This window comes from Budorcas taxicolor, chromosome 10, assembly GCF_023091745.1.
Source record: "Budorcas taxicolor isolate Tak-1 chromosome 10, Takin1.1, whole genome shotgun sequence".
Classification (NCBI taxonomy): domain Eukaryota; kingdom Metazoa; phylum Chordata; class Mammalia; order Artiodactyla; family Bovidae; genus Budorcas; species Budorcas taxicolor.
The window spans coordinates 34,957,656-34,975,873 of NC_068919.1; the positions used below are offsets into that span (position 1 = coordinate 34,957,656).

An 18,218-nucleotide genomic window follows, 5' to 3' on the forward strand; every position below is an offset into this window, starting at 1 on the left:
TGGGATCTCCTGCCCCTTTTCAGTAGGCCCCTCAGGTTGTTGTCCCAGCTGCTGTCATTTAAGGCTTTACTTCCGCGGCTCTCAGAGTCTACTCCCACAGTCAGGGCTGCTTTTCTAGGTTCACTTCTAAAGCCTGGTGCCCCCACACCCCAGCATTTCTGTGGGATCTGATGTTTGCCTCTGGCCCCAGCGTCTCCCCTCTTTGCAGCTCTGTCACCCCACTGAAGTGATCCCCACTGTTGTTCTCCCCAGCCCTGAGCCAACCACTTCCTGCCCCCACAGACTACACCTTTCTTTTTCCTTGGAATTGGAAGAGAGACTCCACCATCCCAGTCCTCTGCTGGAGCCCTGGCCCCTCCCCTTCCAGGACTAAGCCCCACGGTCCGAATCTCCCAGGGTATCCTATCAGCTGTGTCTTCCCTCCTCCTTGGCAACTAGAAATCGGCAGGGAGCCAGGTTTTCCCACTTACCCATGCACCCCTCTGCCAGGGCATGAGTGACCCCTTACAGTCCCCGATTTTGTGGGCAGGGGACCAAGTGGCCTTTCTTCCCTTGGCTTTGGATTCAGTTGGTATAACCAGCAGAGCAGCTGTCTTCTCCACTTCTTTGTCTCTTCTGAGGTGGACTGTATCAAGGGTTTCAGCTCCTCCCCATCCTGCCTGAGAGTTGGTGGGAACACATGGGCCAAAGACCTGAGGATACATTGATCTCTCATAGGTTTGCAGGAGATATAGCCCCTAGTAGAATGTGGATTATTTAACTTATTTAATCATTCATTTATTTAAGCATCACCCTGCTTCCCCCAAGCACACAAAGATAATCTCCCTCTTTGGTCAAGAAACTATTCTGTTAATAGCATGCTTGGATTTATTTACACTAATGATGAAATATCAGAAAGAGAAAGCAAAAAAAAAAAAAAAAATCCTGTGTAAAATTGTGTCCAAAAGAAATACCTAGGAATAAACTTAATCAAGGAGGTGAAAGACCTAAATGCTGAAAACTTTAAAACATTGATAAAGGAAATTAAAGATGGTTCAAAGAAATGGAAAGATATCCCATGTGCTTGGATTGGAAGAATTAATATTATTAAACTGGCCATACTACTTAAAGCAATCTACAGAGTTAATGCAATTGTAATCAACATACCCATGATATTTTTCACAGAACTAGAATTAATAATCCTAAAATTTATATGGAACCACAAAGCAACTACTAAAGCAATCTTGAGGGAAAAGAACACAGTGGGATGCATAACCCTCCCAGGCTTCAGAAAATACTACAAAGCTACAGTAATCAAAACAGCATAGAATTGGCACAAAAATAGACATGAAGATCAATGGAACAGAAAAGAAAAGTCAGAAATAAACCCATATACCTACAATAAATTAATGTATGACAAAAGAGGTAAGAATATACAATGGAGAAAAGACAGTCTCTTCAGTGAGTGGTGCTGGGAATGCTAGACAACAACCAAGGAAATTAGAACACTCCCTCACACCATACACAAGAATAACCTCTAAATGGTTTAAAGACTTAAATCTAAAACAAGACATCATAAAACTCCTAGAAGAGCACATAGGCAAAACATTCTGGACATAAATCATAGGAATATTTTCCCAAGGCTAAAAGAAATAAAAGCAAACATAAATAAGTGGGTCCTAAGCAAACTTAAAAGCGTTTGTTTGCATAGCAAAGGAAAACATCAACAAAATGAAAAGAGAACTCAATCAATAAAAGGGCAGAAGACCTAAACAGACCTTTCTCCAAAGAAGATATACAAATGGCCAACCAGCGTACGAGAAGATGCTCAACATCACTAACTGTTAGAGAAATGCAAAGCAAAACTACAATGAGGTGTCACCTCACACTGGTCAGAATGGCCATCATCAAAAAGTCTATAAATAATAAAGGCTGGAGAGGGTGTGGAGTAAAGGAACACTTTTACACTATTGATGGGGAAGTAAATTGGTGCAGGCACTATGGAAAACAATATGGAGGTTCCTTACAAAGCTAAAACTAGAGCTACCATATGATCCAGCCATCCCATTCCCAGGCATATATCTGGAAAAAACAAAAACTCTCTTCTGAAAGGATATATGCACCCCCATGTAAATAGTAGCACTATATACAATAGCCAAGACATGGAAACAACCCAATTGCTGATCAACAGATGACTAATTTAAGAAGATGTGAGATATATATATCAGTTCAGTTCAGTCACTCAGTCGTGTCTGACTCTTTGCGACACTGTGGACTGCAGCACGCCAGGCCTCTCTGTCCGTCACCAACTCCCGGAGTTTACTCAAACTCACATTCATTGAGTTGGTGATGCCATCCAACCATCTCATCCTCTGTTGTCCCCTTCTCTCACCTTCAATCTTTCCCAGCATCAGGGTCTTTTCAAATGAGTCAGTTCTTCACATCAGGTGGCCAAAGTATTGGCTTCAGCATCAGTCCTTCTGATGAATACAGGACTGATTTCCATTAGGATGGACTGGTTTGGATCTGCTAGCTGTCCAAAGGACCCTCAAGAGTCTTCTCCAACACCACAGTTCAAAAGCATCAATTCTTCAGCGCTCAGATCTTTATAGTCCAACTCTCACATCCATACATGACTACTGGGAAAACCATAGCTTTGACTAGATGGACCTTTGTTGGCAAAGTAATGTCTCTGCTTTTAAATATGTGGTCTAGGTTGGTCATAACTTTTCTTCCAAGGAGCAAGCGTTTTTTAATTTCATGGCATATGGTAAATGGTGGAACTAGGCTAAAATCCGGACAAGTTAGTATTAGAGCTCATGTATGGGGAGATTTTTCATTCTTCTGGAATCAACAGCTTCATAAAGCAACTTCATCATTTAGCATAATAAATTCACACAATCCCTGGGCTCCTAAGGTACAGCCTTCCCTTGTTTCAGATAATGGTGCCCACTAACACCAGGAGTTGATTACAGTGACTGGAATGAGGAGAAGGAAATTAGAAGTGACCGCTTGGAGGAACAATAAGGAAGGATTAATTTGGGAAAGATTCAGAGAAGGAAGCCACCAGGTATGCATCATGTGCCAATCATGTGCAACTCTGCAAGGTGGAGGCAATAGTCTCATCAGCTGTTGTGAGCTGGCATCTCTGTGTGTATGACGTCTGTAGCCCCACCGAGGGGATTTTAGGAGGAAAGATGGGATAGTTGCTGCCAGTGTTGGAGAGAAACTGGATGAGGTGGGCTGTTTACTGCCTGGGAGTGTCCCACTGGGAGGGAAAGAGACAGATGTTGGCAAGGATAAGCAAGGAAGAAACAGGCGAGACAATTTCCTGGGAAGGTGGTCAAGGCCTCTGGGCCAACTTTTGTGGGGGTTCCTATTTTGAAATGGCAACCCACTCCAGTATTCTTCCCTGGAGAATTCCATGGACAAAGCAGCGTAGCAGGCTACAGTCCATAGGGTTGCAAGAGTTGGACACATCTGAGTGACTGACAGTTTTACACACTATTTTAAGAGGGTCAAAGTTAAACCTGTGTCACAGGATTCCTCCTCCTCTGAACTCCAGGGTGCCCTGGACTTTTCCAAGAGCGTCACTTCTTCTACCTTCTTTTGCAGAGAACCTTCCACGAGCCAGGACTGTGCTGGTTCTGCTGGGCCTTCAAAAATGACGTCTGCTCTCTGGGAGCTCTCAAGTTCGTAGGAGGCAGGGTGTCAAAAGCTCATTAACAAGGAGTCTCTGGGGTTGGACTGCCTGCCTTGGGCCCCAGGCTGTATCTTGCTGCTGTGTCACTGTAGCGGGTTACCTAACTTTCCTATGTTCCAGACTGCTCATCTGTGAAATGATATTTACCTCACAAAGCAGCAGAGCAAAATCACTTAGCAAACTGCCTAGCTCGAGATAAGCACTCGATACATGTTTCTGTTATAAGCATGAACTGGAAGGGACAGAACTGAGGTGAGGGGTCTGGGAGCACAGAGGAGGGAGTGACTAACTCTGCTTGGAGCAAGAGCTGGTCACTGATGAATTCTTCAAAGGTGAAGTCGCTCAGTCGTGTCCGACTCTTTGCAACCCCACACACTGTAGCTTAACCAAGCTCCTCCGTCCATGGGATTTTCCAGGCAAGAGTACTGGAGTGGGTTGCCATTTCCTTCTCCAGAGGATTTTCCTGACCCAGAGTTCGAACCCAGGCCTCCTGCATTGTAGGCAGACACTTTACCCTCTGAGCCACCAGGGAAGTTATTAAAGCCTGGGGCTTTTAGGAGGAAGTCATGGAGAGTTTAGGAGAGTGAGCATCATGAAGATATTGCCCAGGTGACTCTGATATGCTATATCAGAGAATCATTAACTACTTAGCCAACAGAGAACCATTAACTACTCTTTAAAAGTAATTTTGTATTGTTACAAGTTACATTTCATAAGCCTTGCAAAATAGAGAAAAGAATCACCTGTACTCTTAATACCCCAAATCCATCCAACATTAGTATATGGTGTCCCCATCTTTTTCCTCATGAATCTTGTTTTTGTTGTTTTAATAGTTTTAATTATAGTGCATGAAATAGTTCCTGTTTTTGTCTTACTGTGCAATCATAAGAATTTTTACTACATTGTTTTCCTATTTTAAACTTCTTTTTCTAAACATGAGTAATTTATGTTCTCTTGAGAAATTCTCAATCTCAATTGGTATAAAAAAGGAAGTGCAAATCTCAGTAGTCCTACTACTAAGAGATAATCACTGAGCATTTTTATGTTCTTCTAGATTTTTTCCTATGGAAATGAACACATATAGATTTTTTTAAGTTAAGAAAGTTATTTTAAGTTATTTTATAATCTGCTTTTCACTTAATTACATAAGTGTAGTCATACATAATTATTCCCAATGACTGCACAGATTTAATTTCATGTCTATATCAAATTTATGTAACTAATCATCCCAAAGAAAGGAAATGCCAAAGAATGCTCCAACTACCGCACAATTGCACTCATCTCACACGCTAGTAAAGTAATGCTCAAAATTCTCCAAGCCAGGCTTCAGCAATACGTGAACCGTGAACTTCCTGATGTTCAAGCTGGTTTTAGAAAAGGCAGAGGAACCAGAGATCAAATTGCCAACATCCACTGGATCATGGAAAAAGCAAGAGAGTTCCAGAAAAACATCTATTTCTGCTTTATTGACTATGCCAAAGCCTTTGACTGTGTGGATCACAATAAACTGTGGAAAATTCTGAGAGAGATGGGAATACCAGACCACTTGACCTGCCTTTTGAGAAATCTGTATGCAGGCCAGGAAGCAACAGTTAAAAGTGGACATGGAACAACAGACTGGTTCCAAATAGGAAAAGGAGTACGTCAAGGCTGTATATTGTCACCCTGCTTATTTAACTTCTATGCAGAGTACATCATGAGAAACGCTGGACTGGAAGAAACACAAGCTGGAATCAAGATTGCCAGGAGAAATATCAATAACCTCAGATATGCAGATGACACCACCCTTATGGCAGAAAGTGAAGAGGAACTAAAAAGCCTCTTGATGAAAGTGAAAAAGGAGAGTGAAAAAGTTGGCTTAAAGCTCAACATTCAGAAAACGAAGATCATGGCATCCGGTCCTATCACTTCATGGGAAATAGATGGGGAAACAGTGGAAACAGTGTCAGACTTTATTTTTTGGGGCTCCAAAATCACTGCAGATGGTGATTGCAGCCATGAAATTAAAAGACGCTTACTCCTTGGAAGAAAAATTATGACCAACCTAGATAGCATATTTAAAAGCAGAGACATTACTTTGCCAACTAAGGTCCGTCTAGTCAAGGCTATGGTTTTTCCTGTGGTCATGTATAGATGTGAGAGTTGGACTGTGAAGAAGGCTGAGTGCCGAAGAATTGATGCTTTTGAACTGTGGTGTTAGAGAAGACTCTTGAGAGTCCCTTGGACTGCAAGGAGATCCAACCAGTCCATTCTGAAGGAGATCAACCCTGGGATTTCTTTGGAAGGAATGATACTAAAGCTGAAACTCCAGTACTTTGGCCACCTCATGCGAAGAGTTGACTCATTGGAAAAGACTTTGATGCTGGGAGGGATTGGGGGCACGAGGAAAAGGGGACGACCGAGGATGAGATGGCCGGATGGCATCACTGACTCGATGGACGTGAGTCTGAGTGAACTCTGGGAGTTGGTGATGGACAGGGGGGCCTGGCTGGCTGCGATTCATGGGGTCGCAAAGAGTCGGACACGACTGAGCGACTGGACTGAACTGAACTGAACTGAATCATCTATTGCAGGATTTTAAGTCATTTTCTCTCTGTGTGTGCATTTCTCCACCTGTGGATTGACCATATTTTACTTGAACATTAAGCTATTTTTGGATATTTAAGTAGCTTTACTTCTTTTGCTTTTGCTATAATAAGGAACAATGCACTGAAAAACCTTGAGGAATATGGCCTTCCACATATTTTTAATAATTTCCTGGAGTTGAAGTAATGGGTCAAAGGGCAGGCTATTTTATGATTCTTGATTTGTATCATGAAGCTGTTTTCAAAGGGTTGTCTGTATCAATTTAGATACTTTCAGCAATGTATTAGTATCCCATTTTCACCTTCCTCCCAACTACCAAAGGAGATAGAAGGAGGGGGGATATTTCCCCTGAGCAGCAAAGGAGGTGCTCATATGGACCAAAGAGAACACGATAGAGAGGAGACGAGAAGAGGGGAGGGTGCACATGGCAAATGGAGGGAAAGAGAAAGGAAGAACCAGAAACAACCATTCATCTGTATTTTCCTCCCCAGTTGGAAAAGTAATTCATGTTCCTCGAAGAAAATCCAAACTTTTCCATAAATATTTACGTTTAATATGAAAATCCTCCTCTGGTGACAGTCTCTGCTAAAAGTTTAAATATATTATTCCATATTATTTCTTTTACTAATATTAATGGGTAACTTACTTTGTTTTTAAAGATCTAGCTTCATACTATACACACCACAGTGCATTCCTACTGGAGACTTTATCTTAGGCACCTTCGGTGTCCAGATCATTTTTAGTTTAACCACCTAATTGCTTTGTCCCCTTTCCCTGCCAGAGGACTCACCCTGCCCCTCATCAGCAGTTCCCCGACCTCGGCAACAGTCCTTTGGAGCCAGTTCTGCCAAGTGCAGGCCTTCAGCTGCCTGTTTCCGTTTGACCCTGGCCGCTACTTAGGGGGTAGGGGGTTAACCCCAGGCGGCACGACATTCCCTGGGTCGTGAAGCCAGTAGCCAAAGGCTGGTAGCTGCTTACGGTCCTCTAGAGACCTCACCTGGGCCCTCCTTGCCTTCCACTTCCAGAACCTCCGTGCCTAAGATTAACCCAACCATTGTTGCCAAAATCTCCTGTCCGAACAAAACTAAACCCATCACCTTGGGGTAGGATTGGCCTGGCTTGCTGGCTTTATGGCTTCTCTCCGCAGGCCTGGCCACCACCACCGGACTGCTGTTCCAAGCGCTCTGACCGGCTTTTCCCAAATCTTATTTTGGGCTTGGAGCGTCTCACACCTGGCCTGGGGCGTAGTCCCCACGTGATGCCCGCAAGCCCTGGCCGCCGGGTCTGACTCAGTCTCGTAGCTTCTGCAGAACACTTTGTCAGCCCCGTGACTCAGTTTCTCCATTTGCTCACGCACGCCAATAGCATGAGGCACTTATGCGGAATGCGGAGATGCCTCCGATAGCTTTTCCAGAGTACGTGCTCCCAGGTGAAGCCCCAGAGATGCGCGTTTACGCCGCCCAGAGCTCTCGTTCTTGACGTGTCCTGCACTGACCCTGGTAATGAATCCGTGCTGCCTGGGGTGGCAGTGACTCGGTCAGGTGCACTGGCAGGAGTGCTTGAGAGGCATCCTCCGGAGACCCGCCCACCATGATTCTTGAAGGGGCCAAGGCATAAAGGGGCTGCCGGGGAAATAACCGGTGCCTGCGTCCGTGCCCACTGCCGGCCGCCTGACGCAATCTGAAGCGCCCTTGCTGCATGCCTGATCTGGGAAAACCTCCTCCGCCGTTGCATCACTCCTGCCAGGTTTGCTACAGAGGTGGAGTCGAACCAATCAGCGGGCTCGCTGGGCCCGGGGCAGGCCACGTAGTTACCCACTCAGAGGGCGGCGCGGTTAACTGGACAGGAAAATCCGAAGGTGATTGGCCAAAAGGGAATTTGCCCCGCCCCAATAAACGCGAAAGCTGGCTGCGAGGGGTGGGGCTTCCCGGCCGAAGGGTTTAAAGAGCGCCTTGGACGGGGCCGCGCAGCTGGAGCGACCAAACGGTGCCAGGCCAGGTGTGCGCGTCGGTCGGTCCTTCCGTGCCCGCGCCGGAGACCAGCCCCGGAGGCCGCCCGGGCCCGTCCCTGTGCCCGGCACCATGAAGCAGGAGCCTGCAGCCCAGAACTCCCCTCCCGCCTCTCCGCCCTCCTCACAACCCCTCTCCGAAGACGGCGACCCCCAAGCGTTGTGGATTTTTGGGTACGGCTCCCTGGTGTGGAGGCCCGACTTCGCCTACAGTGACAGCCGTGTGGGCTTCGTGCGCGGCTACAGCCGCCGCTTCTGGCAGGGAGACACCTTCCATCGCGGCAGTGACAAGATGGTGAGCATCCGACCCTGCCCGGGTGAATGACGGGGGTTGGGGCAGGATAGTGAGCGCTGCGCTGGTGCCCTGGAGTATCCGGGCCTATTTGGGCTGACAGTGACTCCGTCCTGATGGGGGAAATGGGAGAACCTTGCAAGGCGTTGTGACTTAAATTTGTGTGCCTAGTGGGTCACTGTGTGATGGCTAGAGCCTGATCCTGTGGATCACCGTGTTGATGAATATTTCTGATGACCAATCTGGACCACTCCCATGTGTCTACCTCTCTTACATACATGCATCACTCCCTCCACTCCCACGCTCCCGACCTCGCCCCCCAAGAGTGGGGCTATTTGAGGCCTGCGATAGAAGGGTTACTAAGGGTTTTCTCTACCACTGAGGGCTGAACTCATTTCTAACTTGTTTTCTTTTTAAAAATCTCTCTTCCCTCCCTAGCCTGGTCGTGTGGTGACCCTCCTTGAAGATCGTGAGGTAAGTGCCAGAGTCAAGAAAGAGATTCAGCATGGAGGGGTGCAGACAGGCAGAGCTCATGGACCCTTGGCCACAGGCTAGATTAGATAGATACCCCTCTGGCTGAGAGGAAGGTTGAGTCTTGATAAGTGCTTCTCACAAGAATCACCTGAGGATCTTTTTAAAACATAGATTTTAATATGAGATTTAGAGTGGCCTGAAACGCATTCCTAACAAGCTTACAGGTGATGCCGTTGTTTTTCAGACCAAACTCTGAGCCGAATTTTTGTTCTCTCTGGGGCTAGTCTGCCTTCTCAACCCTGAGTAAGGGAGGGTGAGGGTTTGCTCTATTGATAGTAGAGGGCTCATCAGCAGTCTGCCCACTTCCCTTATCGAGCACAGGCCTGGGTGGGATCAGAAGGAACTTTGTGACTGACTCTGGTACCCATATTTTCTCCCAGGGCTGCACTTGGGGTGTGGCATACCAAGTGCAAGGCGAGCAGGTGAGCGAGGCCCTGAAGTACCTGAACGTGCGGGAGGCAGTGCTTGGCGGCTATGATACCAAGGAGGTCACCTTCTACCCTCAAGATACCCCTGACCAACCACTCAAGGCATTGGCCTACGTGGCCACCCCACAGAACCCTGGCTACCTGGGTCCTGCCCCCGAGGAGGCCATCGCTACACAGATCTTGGCCTGCCGAGGCTTCTCTGGGCACAACCTTGAGTACTTGCTGCGCCTGGCGGACTTCATGCAGCTCTGTGGGCCCCAGGCTCAGGACGAGCACCTGGCCGCCATCGTGGACGCTATAGGCACCATGCTGCCCTGCTTCTGTCCCACTGAGCAGGCTTTGGCACTGGTCTGAGGGGCTGAGCCCCTGCAGGGAGTGCCTACATGGATGCGGGGGCCAGGTCCCCACTCCAGTGCACATAGACAAGACTTGATACAGCTGGAGCTCACTGAGAGGACTCAGTGGGCTGACAGGGGCCTCTCTTAAGCCCCTGCGTGTCCACCAGCCCCCAGATCTCCTGCTTGACACCGACTTACTACTTGAAACTTTATTTATTGCACCATGTTGGTGTGGTGGGCAGGGTGGGGGGCCTGCCCTAGATACAGGGGAACTGCTGAGCAGTGCCCCACCCCAGGTGCCTGGTGCCTGGCTGGAATCCCCCCAGTGCTGCTACTATCCCCATGCTACCCAGGCCTCCATCTTCCCAGGGAACCTCCAAGAGCCTTGACCGTCTGCCCGCCCCCTCCAGACCAACCATTTCCCAGCCCTAGAAACACCGCCTGCCAAGGGTCCCAGCCTGCTGGTGAGGGTGTAGGAGGGAGTGAGGAGAGGGAGCCCTGTAGGATCTGAGGCCCTGCAGCCTGTTCATCCTCCGGGTCCCCAGGGCAGGCTGGCTCTGCAGCCCAGACACAGCTGCTGAGGCTGAGCCAAGGCCTCTTCCCCATTTGGCTTTGTTTCCCTGTTCCTCAGTCTGTCTGTCTGGGCTACTTCTGTCTGTCTGTCTATTCCTGGGAAGCTTATCACTGTAGGTAGGCCCTGGCCCTTTCCTAGTCTGTCCCATACTGTAATCCATAAACTGACCTCATTATCTGTGCTGTGCTGGAATATGGTTCTTTCTTCAGATGGGGGTTTGGGATGAGTGAGGGGGTGTGCCCCCGAAAGACTCATTAGAGGGGGAAGGGCTCCCTCTTCATCCCCCATGGCTCTCCCAGAGAGGAACTGCTGAGCAGGCAGGGCTGCGGGGTTCTTAGTGCACACGAAGAATGCCCCCCAAGGCATGCAGATTCTGCCTGGGCCGCTCCACTTGGCAGCCCTGTGAGTAGTCCTTGCCAGTGGCCTGGTAGCCTGCATCTCCCCCAGCTGCTCTGAAGAGGTGGACAGGTGTGGAGTTCACATCAGGTCTCCCTCCACTTGCAGGGTCAGCTGCTGCCTCTTCTTAACAGGGAAGCTAGACCTCTGGCTTCCTGATGAAGGAGCCATGTGGGTTCAAAGGGCTTCAAGGGCAAGGTGATGACAACTTGTGAGACAGTGCTGACAGTGCAGGCCTGGAGGACCTGGTGGCCCTTTAACTTCTGAGGTCCAGGAGCTCGTTTTTGCCTCCTGGCCCTTGGTGTGGTCTGTGCCTTCTCTGTCACCCTGACCTACCTGCCAGGACTCAAATCCAAAAGGGAGTCCCCTTTTGGACTGGGCACCCCCAGTCTGCTGTTTGTTCGACATCTGCCTGCCTCTGGCTATTCTTCCCTCCCCCAGCCCTCCCCTCCCCGCCAGGTGCAAGTCCCAGACCCCAAGATCTCAGCCTGACCCTGGGCTCCTCAACTGGAAATGGCCCTTCAGTGGATTGACCCTTTACTCCTGGACCTGTGGAATGGGTGCAGGGGCCAGATAAGGCTCTTGCAGCAGAAGCGCCTGGCTGTAACCCAGCCTCTCCCACACTTGCTCAGTGACCTCCAGAAAAGCCGTCTCTGAGCCTCTGTTTACCCTGGGGTGCTGTGTGGTGGGTGTTGCCGCCACTCTTGTTATGGCTGGTGCCCTGGTTTGGTCTTGGTGTCCCCAGCAGGGTCAGCTCTGACCAAGCTGGACAGCCGTTGTGCCTGGGAAGGGTGCCCATGTCTTGGCAGCCTTGTGTCTTGGCCATTGATGGGAAAAGAAGTCCAGCCAGGTTCTTCTGGGAGCTTGGTCAGGACAGCACAACAGGAGGAGGTGACGGGAGGCAGGGAACCCTGGGCAGCTGCCTTCTGTGGCAGGGCAGGGCCAGACAGCCAGTCTGGATACTCACATCAGAGCCTGCTCTATATGAATAGGTGTAGGGGTGGGGAAGGTCACTTGCCTGCTGCACGTGGTCTCACATACTTCAAGTCATTCATTCAGCAAGTATTTACTAAGGTGCTGCTACATGCCACGCACCAATTTAGACACTGGAGATAGAATAGAGAAGAACTCCTGCTCCTCAAAGACCTCTGAATGGTGACCATTCAGCCTGAAATGTGTCATGATGGGAACAGGGTACTCAGTGTAGAAAGGGGTCTTGACCCTGAGGTTGAGGGGAGGTCAGGGAAGGCTTTCAGGAGGAGAAATTATGAGGTTGAGAAGGGGTCTCTAGCAAACAGAGGCAGGAACAGCTTGTACCAGAGGGGTGCAAGATCAGCCCTGCTGGGACAGTGCGGTGGGGAAGAGGGCATGGGGAAGGATGGGTAGCAAGACCTCATTTCACTGGCTGCTCTGGTGAGCTGTGCTGTGGAGGTGGAATTCCTCCTGGGTTAGTGGGGGCCCCCTGTGGATTCTGAGTGGGGAAGAGGCTACTTAAAAAGGAACACTGACTGCTGTGTCAGACTGGAGGAGGAAGGTCAAAGGCCAGGGAGAGGGGAGGTGGCTGGAGCTGTGGGGTGCAGTGGGAAAAGACAGGAGGGTAGATTTGAGAGCCGTTTAGATAGTGAGAGCAGCAGGATTGCATGTGGCTGGCTGATGAGGAGAGAGTAGAGGGCCAGGGTTCTCTGCAGTGGCAGCCTTGGAAAGGGTGGGGGTGGAGATCTGCCCAGATGTTTGCCTTGGGGGCGCCTGTGGGCAGTGGCATGCACATGGGTGTTCCGGTGGCAGCTGGATATGTGGGGCTGGGACTCAGGACAGTCACATGGGCTGAAGGTAGAGATTTGGGAGCTCCACCCATCAAGCCAGTGCTTGAAGCCGTGGGAGCAGAGAGAAAGAACAAGCCCCAGGCCAACCCTGAGGCCTCCGGCCCTGGCAGGGTGAGCAAAGCAAGAAGGATTGGGAACAAGCAGCTGGAGAGGCAGGAGAAACCAGGAGAGCGTGGTTTTCTGAGAGCCAGGGTCACACTGCTGAGATCTCAAGGGAAATGAGACCAGAGGAATATCCACTGGATGAAATGCCAGGGGGTCCTCAGTGGTGTCAGTGGTGGGGAACCACAGGGTGGGGCTGAGAAGCTAGTGGGAGGGAAGTAGACAGCTCCCCAGAAAGTTGACTCTGAAGAGAGAAGCTGACGGGTGACTGAGAAGGCATGGAAGTCTGAGGACCCCAAGAGCTTCTGTTGATGTGGGATATAGCAATTGACAACATTTAGTGTATTAGGAATTGAGAAGTGTAAAACATATTTTATCAAATAAGAAAAATCCATTATATGTTAACATATTTTAAGGAAAAATGATTCTACCTTTTTAATGGAAGCAGCTGAATTCTTTTCCAAATTCACGTATAGCTCTTGAAAACTCTCCTGTACCCTTGTGAGAAAATGAGAGTGAAAGGCTGATAACCTCTCAGTAGTGTTATGAAAATCGTTTTGACCTCACAGACCTCCTGAGAGGGTTTTGAGAACTCCCAGGAGTCCGTGAGCCATTTTTATTTATTTATCTTTTTATTTTCTGTTTTAGTTGAAGGGATTTAGGCAGGATGGGTGCCCAACCATAGACCACTGGCATTCTGGGATTCAGGAGTTAGCAGGGATCTTGGAAATCATGGCTCAGTGGTAAAGAATATGCCTGCAGTGCAGGAGACATAGGAGACATCCGGTTCCATCCCTGGGTCGGGAAGATCCCCTGGAGAAGGAAATGGCAACCCACTCCAGTATTCTTGCCTGGAAAATTCCATGGACAGAGGAGCCTGGCAGCCTACAGTCCATAGCACCGCAGAGAGTCCCATAGGGTCTCAAAGAGTCGGACATGACTGAGCGACTCAATGCACACAGAGAAATCATCATCTTGTCCATCATCCCTCAAGGGCATCCTTCTGGAGAACAGGGGATGAGCAGGAAGGATCAGTCAGTTCACTCGCAGTTTGTTGTGTCTACAGCAGGCTGAGGGGCCCTGGACCTCCAGCTGCGGGGGAGCCGGACTAGCAAAGTCTCTCTCACACCTAGCCTGGGGCAACTCCGAGCTCAGGGAATAGGGCAGAGGCAGCTGGGTCAGGGAGGGCCTTAAGGAAGCTGCTGGAATCCACGGAGAGGAGGCGCACTCCAGGTTTGTGGGGATGGCGTCAGCAAATGAGGGAGGGACAGCGCGGAGGAAGCCTGCGGGTGTTGGGGACAAGGTGGCAAGCTACCTTGGAGTCAGTCCTTGGAGGCAGTGTTGGACTTTATCTTGCAGGGAAGTAGAGTTCGGTGGTGATGTTTTTGTTTTTCCTCCGACAGAAGGGTCTTTGTTTGTTTTTGTTCTTTTTGTTTTGTCTGCTTGTCAAGCAGACAAGTGTTGTGTTCGGGTCTGGGCTTAAGGAGGCTTGTGCTTGTGGCAGGGGAAGGCCGTGAGGCAGGCAGGGGCTGGGAAGGGCTGAGCCAAAACCAGCAGCAGGGAATGTGGGGACACCTCCTGGCAGCCAGTTGAAACGGGGGATAAGCAGGAGGGGATCCCAGGGTTTTGCTGCGTAAGAAGGAAACGGCAACCCACTCCAGTATTCTTGCCTGGAGAATCCCATGGACGGAGGAGCCTGGTGGGCTACAGTCCATGGGTCGCAAAGAGTCGGACGTGACTGAGCGACTTCACTTTCACATTGCAAGGGCACGTGAGCAAACACGACTTCAGCCTACAAACGCCTTTCTAGGGCTGACGGGCTCTGGGGGTTCTCCAGGTGGCTCCCCGACTGGGTCCCAGGAGGGAGATTGCTCCTGCTAGTGCTGCCATTCCTCTGAGGACAGTGATGGCAGAAACGCGAAAGGAGCTGGGCCTCGAACGGGGGACACCTTGTCTCTCCCCGGGCCTGGGTCTGAGGAGGGTCAGGGCGCTCTGGGGCCAGGCTGGGGGGATAGGTCACAGGGAGGGTGTCACTGTGGGCCTAGGTGGGAGCGTGAACGCCAGCTCTGGGATGACCACATACCCCAGAGTGCCGGGTAGACAGTCAACAGGCCTAGTTTACTCCTGTTGTTCTGAGGTAGTTATTACTTTCACTCTCAGAGCATCCAGGTTTGGGTAGTTTAAATTGCATGCTGGCTGTGGGAACAGGGACCCAGCAGTTTTTTGCCGTTGTTGTGGGTTTTTGTTGTTGTTGTTGTTTAGTTCTATTTTTCAGCCATGCAGGATCTTAACTCCCCACCAGGGCCTGAGCCCACGTCCCCTGCAATGGAAGCACCCAGCCTTAACCCCTGGTCGTCTAGGGATGTCCTTGAGCAGGGCTGCTTAATCTGGCACCTGTCAGAGGCAGTTGACAGAAACCCCTAACCACCCCTGTCCCCTCCTGCCCTCTTCGCCCTGTCCCTGGACCCCCGGACCCTGCCCAGGGGCGCGAGGGCACCACTCTTCTCTGCCCTTTCCGGGTGCCCCTGGAGAGTCCCACCAGGCCTGTGCTTCCTGGTTCATGGTTGCCCGGGCATTCCGTGGGCATGAGGGAGAGCAGACACACCCTGAAGGTGCCGCCATCAGGCACTCTCCCCCATCACCATCATCATCCTTGCCCCTCCAGGAAGGAGAGGACACCGGGCAACGCCCACACCCTCCAACTTGATCAGTGTCCCTGCCCTGCAAACACTCTTCAGGGTAGACCATTTCCCTCCACTACCACCCCCCCAGGAAGGTAGAGCCCCGGGGTGAGCACCCCCTCTGTCACCCTTAAACGTGGGCCCAGTCTCCTTTCTCAGACCTGCTGCTGTCCTCCCTGACCTAAGGGTGCCCTCCCAGCCCTCCCACCCACTCCCTAACACTGCCTCTTTCCCCAGACCACTGTCATGCCCTCCAAACTGATCCGTGTCCCCAGTTCGATGCCCTCCGGGATATTCATCTTCTACACGATTTCAAATGTAACTCTGACCACCGCTCTGCCCACGGATGACTTCCCATAGCACGTTGTGTCCATCGGGGTAAACGTCCCCGCCCCCAGCCCCTCCATCCTGCTCCTGCTTGCTGTCTCCTCCCACCTCGTGCTATTTCTGGTCACCATGCCTTTGCTTCTACTACTTTGCCCATGCGACACTTTGCCCAACCTTCTCACAGCCTTCGGAACTCAGCGCCAGCATTGTGCGTGCAGAAGCTGCTGTTGACCTGGGCTGGGGCTGGCTGGGGCTGGCTGGGTCCCCACCTCGTGTCCAGGACCCCACCCGCAGGGACGTGATCGCTTGCAGAGATGTCCCTGCTAGGCCCCGCCCATCCCCCTTCCCCAGGGCGGGAGCTGAATGTCACCCTGCACGTAGCACAGCTCTGGGCCCCACAGAAACTCAGGGGACCTATGGGGAGTGGGGTTTAATGAGACACCCCTTCTGAGCGCAGTGTCACGCTTCCCCTTGGAGGGAAAGGCCCCGTGAACACCACGGTCATGGCCAAGGGAAACGACGGCCAAGCTGCCTCCTAGGGCTAGCATTCAAAGTGAATGTTTCTGTGCATGGCCCAGGAGTGTGGGACAGGGAGCTGCTGGGGCCAGGGTGGACCAGATCTGCTCGGCTTGGGCAGACCAGCGTGTGCCTGTTGGGGGGCCACTGACTTACCCTGGGCCGCCCCTCTCTCCCCTTCAGTCAGTCGGAGAGAGGTCAGGCCCTAAACACACCAGGGGAAGGGCCGCTCTTTGCAGGCAGGTCAAGGGCAGGCTCTGAGCCCTTGCTAGTCCTCTCTGCTCTGGGCACCAACCTGGAGGGCTCTTTGTCCTGTCTCCTGGGCTAGTGCTCCCTGTCCCCACAGGAGGGGGAGCTGGGCCCTCCTGGGAATGACCTGAGGATGTTGGTGACTGGTGGAGGAGGGGACGGTAGTCATGTACCCACCTGTGTCTCCTTCCCCACCCCCATGGTCAGACTCCTGCCAGGCAGGCCGTCATGTCCCTGCCAGGTCAGCGGGGTGGCCCTGGCTGGGAGGATGCGGAGTCCATGGTGTGAAAGCTGCCCATACGGGGTGCCTGAGTCATCCATCCGCAGGAGTAGGCCCTAATTCATGGGGATTTCCGCAAGAAGGGAGACCCACTTCCTGCTCACAGGTTGCTTGCTGCCCTGAGAGGCATGACACACACCTGATATGCCTGCCACACACCTGCGATGTCCAGGGTGCCTTCTTACTTTGTAATCCACTCTCCATTAAAGCCTCATCCCTGCCGGCTCTGGCCTGGCTAACTCATCACGCAGACCTGAGGGCTCAGTTGAGATGTCCCTTCTCTAGGAAGCCTTCTCTGAACCTTCTCTACTTGTCCATCATGGCCAGGCTTTGGGGCCCTGACACGCATCTCTAATATCTGTGCTTTTTATCTTGCACATTTGATGGCACTGTGCTCCTTGTTGGCCTCCCCAGTGGACTGTGCGCCCTTGACGTGCTTCGCGGAGCCTGCACAGAGTAGGTGGTCACCTTGTTTGCTGAATGAAAGCCCACGCCCTCAGTAAGAAGCAGACCCTGGCAAGGGGAGGATGGGTTCTGAGGAGGCCGTTCTGGGCTCTATCTTCACTAAAGGGACAGTGCGGCAGACATGGGTGGGCCAGTGGGGGTGCAGGGGATAGGAGGAGACAGACCTGCAGTGATTATCCTCGACCCCGAATCTGCCAGGGCCTTACACCCTGGGCAAGACATTGAATCACCGTTCAGATGCAAAGGAAGAGAACTGGGCCGGGGCCCAGAGTTTCCAGTCCTGTTTTAAGCCTTGTGTCTTAGACCAGGCTCTTTTCTTCTCTCTGGGCCTTCATTTCCTCAAATGTAAAATGAAGAGCTGCATGAGAAGCCTGCTCCCATCCAGCTCCAGGGTCTTCCCTTTTACAGGAAAGACATGGGCTTGCATTTGAAGGGACTGAGTTCAAGAACCAGGGCTCCATGTGCCCTGTGGGTCCTGGGCCAGGTTATTCAGCATCTCTGAGCTGCAGTTTCTTCCTCTTTAAAGCAGGAATGATAATCATATCTCTTGGCTTCTTGGTATTAGATGTGCTATCAGGTGGAAGACCCTTACACACTTTAAAACAACATGCGAATGTTGGTTATTATTTAACATTGTCATTTTCCACCAACACCTAATTAGTTACTCACCAGAGTGTAAGCTCCACAAGGGCCAGAGCTGGCACCTCCCTGTTCACTGCTGTGTGCTTAGGGCCAAGCTTTGAGCCTGGCTTATCTCAGGCCTTCAAAAAATATTTGCTGGACAGAAAAATGGATAAGTGAAGTTTGTTGAATGACTGTATGAATGAACTCCGTTCACTTAGCAACCTGAGGACAAGTCAGGTTGATGGGCAGAGGGAAAAGGGTGGGGAGGCGTAGGAGGAAGGGGGGTGTTCCCTCGGCTGCCCCACTTTGCTGT

The 18,218-nt window shown here is 51.0% G+C and overlaps 1 protein-coding gene across 1 annotated transcript; it reads left to right on the top strand.

Annotated features, from left to right (window-relative positions):
- Positions 1 to 8,238: 8,238 nt before the first annotated feature.
- Positions 8,239 to 10,604, top strand: CHAC1 (ChaC glutathione specific gamma-glutamylcyclotransferase 1). Its single transcript, XM_052646955.1, has 3 exons — positions 8,239 to 8,571; positions 9,007 to 9,042; positions 9,483 to 10,604. The coding sequence occupies exons 1-3, from the start codon at positions 8,350 to 8,352 to the stop codon at positions 9,882 to 9,884; spliced, it is 660 nt and encodes a 219-aa protein (XP_052502915.1). The 5' UTR covers positions 8,239 to 8,349; the 3' UTR covers positions 9,885 to 10,604.
- Positions 10,605 to 18,218: the final 7,614 nt, after the last annotated feature.